The 5,591-nt window shown below is 34.4% G+C and overlaps 1 protein-coding gene across 1 annotated transcript; it reads left to right on the top strand.

Moving 5' to 3' along the window:
* The first annotated feature begins 3,963 nt into the window (after positions 1-3,963).
* LOC139897481 (plasmodesmata-located protein 3-like) lies at positions 3,964-5,356 on the top strand. Its single transcript, XM_071880188.1, has 3 exons — positions 3,964-4,750; positions 4,880-4,987; positions 5,089-5,356. Exons 1-3 carry the CDS (start codon positions 3,964-3,966, stop codon positions 5,094-5,096), a joined length of 903 nt encoding a protein of 300 aa, XP_071736289.1. The 3' UTR covers positions 5,097-5,356.
* Positions 5,357-5,591: the final 235 nt, after the last annotated feature.

Below are 5,591 nucleotides of genomic sequence, written 5' to 3'. Positions count from 1 at the left end.
GAGTTAGTGGAGGAGAAAGGTTTGACTAGTTGACCTAGTCAAATCTTTGGTCTCTTGGCAAGTTTAGTCCCTCAAGTTTAAAAGCGGGTGCGTGAATTACCTAAACGAAATATTTTAAAACGCATTTTAACGGAAGATGTTATAATTATATAACGGACTTTAAAATAGTATAACGGACGGAAAAAGACGGGATGTTACACTTGCAATCTTGGTCAACATGTCAATCCTAAGTCAAGTAATATGTTATAGCATATAGTTCATCAATTACACGTACGCATTTTATTGCATGGCATCGAATATGCGCACATCTTACAAACAACGAGCACAATTCATAGAAAATAAATCATGACAACATGAAAAACTCGAGATCATAACTAGACTAAAAAAATATTCCAAAAATCCTAGCCAGGGTCTCATATGATGTCTACAAGTTGGGTTTCAGAAAGGGTCTAGTTACGGTTTACCAAATAAGTTTCTGCACGCGCATCAGTTTTAGAAAAATTCTCATTTAATATTGAAAATAGGTTTTAACGAACGGCCAATTGAAGATTACTATAGACACTCCAAAGTTTTAGTGATGAAATAACCAAAGACTTTCATGTAGCCAATTTGTACAGTTAATTCATAAAATTCAGACCTTCAGTTTTTGAACAACAATCAGACATGTCATTTGGTGTAGCATAAAACACATAGCAAATCACGTTTTAAGAAGTTATCATACAAATGTAACATGCTTAGAATCATGTAAATAATCATATTACAGAAGGTAAAGGTCTCAATAAACTTATAATTCATGTGAGGTCATTTCCTGTGACTACGAAAACAGTTTCAGCTCAATATAAAACGCCAATTTTCATTTTATCACACCGAGAGTAATACAAAACCTTTTGACACGATTCTTGAGTCCAACTTGAGTAATTTTTAACAGGGAATTTAATGGTTATCATTTCAATGACCAATTCATAAAACATATATTCCAAAAAATTCGTATTGCATGCAAAACCCTAACGAAAACTTCGATTGATCATAACTTACGCATACGGTAACGAAATCATGCAAATCCAAAGTCTAAATTTATTAATTTTTTGAGATCAATCCATGTAGATACATTATAAGTTTAGTACACAAACTCATTTAATCATATTCATAGCAATTCAATTCGTGGTTACATCAAAACACATCAATCGCTCAAAATAACGACTAACAACGATTGTAATCATAACCAATTGAGCACTAGACTCTTGTACACTATGTAATTGCATAAAATCAGATCTAAAGAGATTAGGGTTAGCAGTTATACCTTTCTAGAGATCAATTTACTTATATAAGCACGTAGAGACGACAAGAACGATCACTTTCGTGTAGAACGCAAGAGCAAATAATCAAAATTGATGATGATTATGATGATGATTAAAAATGACGATGAAGAGGGGGCTTGGGGCTGCACAAGTCGTGACTTAGGGTTATGGGTGGAAGAGTTGTGATTAAATGCCTTTTTATACTTATTTCCTTAATTAGGTTAGGGCTTAAATCACTAGTTAATCACAAATGGGCTAAAATTAATCACATAAATGGGTGGGGTGATGGGAATTCGGCCAAAGGGTCTAAAAGGGAGTCCATGGGCTCACAAATGTTGCTAGACAAGTTTCCTAAGTGTACCCATTAAGTGTCGCTAGCCGAAAAAACAAACTAGATCGATAAACGTTAATTTCTCACGTTTTTAATCTATATAAATTCTAATTAATTTCTCGCATTTTTAATCTACATTATGCTTTGGCTTACTAGTACGCTAAGTGTGGTTCGTTTCCAGTTGCCGTTAACCGTATCGAATTCCCGGAACTTTAACTGGTCGTTAAAACGCATTCCACTAAGTTTAATTAATTAAATATATAATAAATTAAATATGTTTTCCTTAAAGTTAATAATTATTAAAAATAATTATTTTATCAAAAATACAACGTTTCGCAGTCTCACGGGACCTCTATTGCAGTTTTAAAAACCGTATCATTTTCTCAGTATTTCAAAACATGAAATAGGTTTTTCGGCTAATATAACCATATATTAGATATAGAAGTTCATCATGAACTCAAGTATGCATTTAATTAGATTAAATACACAAAATTCAAGTAATTTCCGTTAATTAACTTAACAGTCAGTTAACGAAGCTTAACGGAAATAGCAGGGTTGTTACAGGATAGCCGGTGTCGATGGCTCAATGAAGATATTAGGGTTAGTGTTCACAAAATGTTACCAGTAACTGTTAGAATGATCTTGAAATGCTTTGATTCCGGTAACGTGGGTGAGCAATGTGTGATCTTCTAGCGCAGAATGTTAATAATAATATAGGTGTGGTATGATGTTGTCTTCGAAGTTGGGGAAATGGAGGTTTTAGTCTCTTATTTATAGCCTGATCTAGTTTGTCCACAAGTGTTGATGAATAGGACAAAAAAAAATATGCTTGATCCTGATCGTACTGTTTTCCCTGCAAAGCTGGCAAAAGTAAAGGTAATTTGTCGGGTTTGTTTTCTTGTCGGCCATAACCACTCAAAAGTTTATGATGCCACACAGTGTTGGAATCGTGCTACACCATCACTCGTTTGTTTGTGCTTTGTCTGCGTACCATATGTGGCAACCTTTTATGCAGATTATGGTCAGCGCTTGTCTGCTTGTGACAACGCTTTTTGTCTTGTCTTTCGTGCATTCGCGTTATTGCGCTTAATGCAATTGTGTTAGTCTGAACTAACAATTGGAGATGTAACTTTACACGTGGTCAGCACATGTGTGCGATATGCGAGAAATTCGGGTATGCGTATCATTATTTAGCTTAGGCGTTAGTTTAGATTTCATTTTGTTTGGCCGTTTGTTTGGATATGATGTTTGTTTTTTGTTATACGGATGACTCTGTCGTAAAGGTTTTCTAGTTTCATGCCTTCTGTTATCATTTTGTATCCTTGTTCGGTTCATTATCTTTTAATAATGAACACATTTATTAATAATGAACTAATATTTGTTTTATAAAAACCTTATGTTGTAGCTAATGTGGTAGTGACATGTTTCTACTAGCGAGAGGTTAGGAGTTCGACTCCCGTGGGGAGCAGCATTGCACACAAGGTTGCCTCTTTATCCTTGAATTATACCCAAGGGTACCTATCGCACATCGCGTTGCGGGGGCAGTGTGGGAGGGGGAGTTTTACCGCTCATGCCCTTGGATTAGGACGAGTTTCCTCCTGAATAGCAGTTGGGGACGGGTTATGCAACTGTGAGAGATGAACGTGTGGGTGATTAAGTCGTCACTGAGTAATCCCGTATTGCTATTTAGAAAAACATTTATTTTTATAAAACACGTTATTTTAGAATATTCAAAATTCAGTGACACATATAGTACTATGTTGCGTCACGGTATCCGTGGTCGATTTCACTGTCGACTAAGGACACCGGAAGAAAATGGATACAGGCTCAGTGTCGATTTCGGGGTCGTTTGCCACCGTCTCCCCTCCGACGATGGTTTCAACTATTTTTTTCTTTTTTATTTATTCTATTTTTCTATTGGTCCTGAAATAGACACTGAACGATACCTCCCCTTTAATCAATTTCAAAATTCATTTTCGACACTAAAATGGATCTTGACAAAGGGATACAGACACCTGGTTCTCAGAACTACCAATTTTCTTATACTGTAATAAAAAAAAAACTAAATAAAATTAAATGACAAACCCAGTCAAACACATACACTGTAGACCTCTTTATTTGGGACAAGCACTGTACTCGCACCATCTGAAAATCTAAAAAAAAAACCAGAGTAAAGTTAATTTCTGGTAGGCCACACACTCACAGACCCTAAACTTGTTTACACCATCTCCCAAACACCCCCATCAATCAATTCTATCATGATTTGATTACATTTATGATTTTTTATTTTAAAAAAAAAACAACCCATCTTCTAACATTTTCTCACCTTTATCCATGAAACCCTTGCCGCCTCAGCTTGTTTTAGTAACATTTTTGATAGTAATACTTGTTCTATCTGAAGCAGCAGCAGCAGCACCTGATAAATCAAACTTAGTATACAAAGGATGTGCAAAACAAGTTCTTTCAGATCCCAATGGTGTTTACTCTTCTGCACTTTCAGCAATTTTTGGTACCCTCATTCAACAATCTTCAAAAGCTAAGTTCTTCAAGACAACAAGTGGGACTGGTCAATCTTCTGTTTCTGGTCTTTTTCAATGTAGAGGAGATCTAACTAACCTTGAATGCTACACTTGTGTTAGCAAATTACCCATTTTAATGGACAAACTTTGTGGTAAAACTGTTGCTGGAAGAATCCAACTTTTAGGTTGTTACATGCATTATGAAGTTTCTGGTTTTGCTGAAATTTCTGGATTGGAGTTACTTTACAAAACTTGTGGCAAATCAACTAGGGATTCAGGGTTTCAAGTAACAAGGGACTCTGCTTTTTCATCTTTAGTAAGTGGTATTAGTAGTGGAAATGGAGGGTTTTATACAACAAGTTATGAATCTGTTTATGTTTTAGGACAATGTCAAGGTGATTTAGGGACTTCTGATTGTGGGACTTGTGTGAAATCTGCTGTTCAAAGAGCTCAACTTGAATGTGGTAGTTCAATTTCTGGTCAAATATATCTTCATAGATGTTTTATTAGCTATAATTATCACCCTAATGGTACCCCAAAGGACAATAATCCATCATCAGCTTCTTCATTTTCGTCACCATCTTCTTCATCTTCTACATCAGGTATGTTAATGTGGACTATTACTTTCATAAAAAGTAAAAAGTTTGTGACTTTATTATTCTTGGAATAGTACTTTATAATTTATACTCTTAATTATAAATTTATAAATTGAATTGGGTTTGGTGTGACAGGGTCAAATACAGGGAGAACAGTGGCAATAATTTTGGGAGGAGCAGCAGGAGTTGGGTTTTTGATAGTGTTTTTGTTGATTGTTAGAAAGGCTATGAAGAAAGATGATGGTAAGTAGATAATACTAATAAACTAATAAGTCAAGATTTATTAATTATCCTATGAAGAATATGTGTATCCTGTTTTAATGACTGTTAATTTTGGTGAACAGATTATTAAAAGAAGAGGAGTAATTAGTGTTGTTGAAGAACCAAAAAAGGATCCAAATTTTGAGGTGGGTGGGATCTTTCCTTGGTCTTTTTCAAATCCATTAGATTGAAGATGTTGAAGTAATTTAACATTTTGTTTTTTGGGTAGATTTTATTCAATTAAGAATTAGGATTTATTAAGATGAAAAAAAAGAAAAAAAAAAAAAAGTTAGTTGTTGGTGGTAAATTGTTGCAAGAATGAATGTTTTTAATTTGTCAGTGGTGGAAAAGACGAAGGAAAGAATACTCCTACTATTTATCTGTTTTATTGTTATTTATATTTTGATTAAATTAATTAATAATTAAAATTTAGTTTAAAATTGGTAATTACTGTATCAAATTAGTAAGTAAAATAATAGGGAGGCAAAGAGAAAGCATGTGATAATGCTGGCCTTTTGATTTCTTCAATCCCTTTGTCTATGGCGATTGTCAAGCCCAGTGTACAATTTTCAAAGCTGGTAAAGTT

This window comes from Rutidosis leptorrhynchoides, chromosome 1, assembly GCF_046630445.1.
Source record: "Rutidosis leptorrhynchoides isolate AG116_Rl617_1_P2 chromosome 1, CSIRO_AGI_Rlap_v1, whole genome shotgun sequence".
Lineage (NCBI taxonomy): Eukaryota > Viridiplantae > Streptophyta > Magnoliopsida > Asterales > Asteraceae > Rutidosis > Rutidosis leptorrhynchoides.
This window is presented reverse-complemented; position numbering and strand designations above follow the sequence as displayed.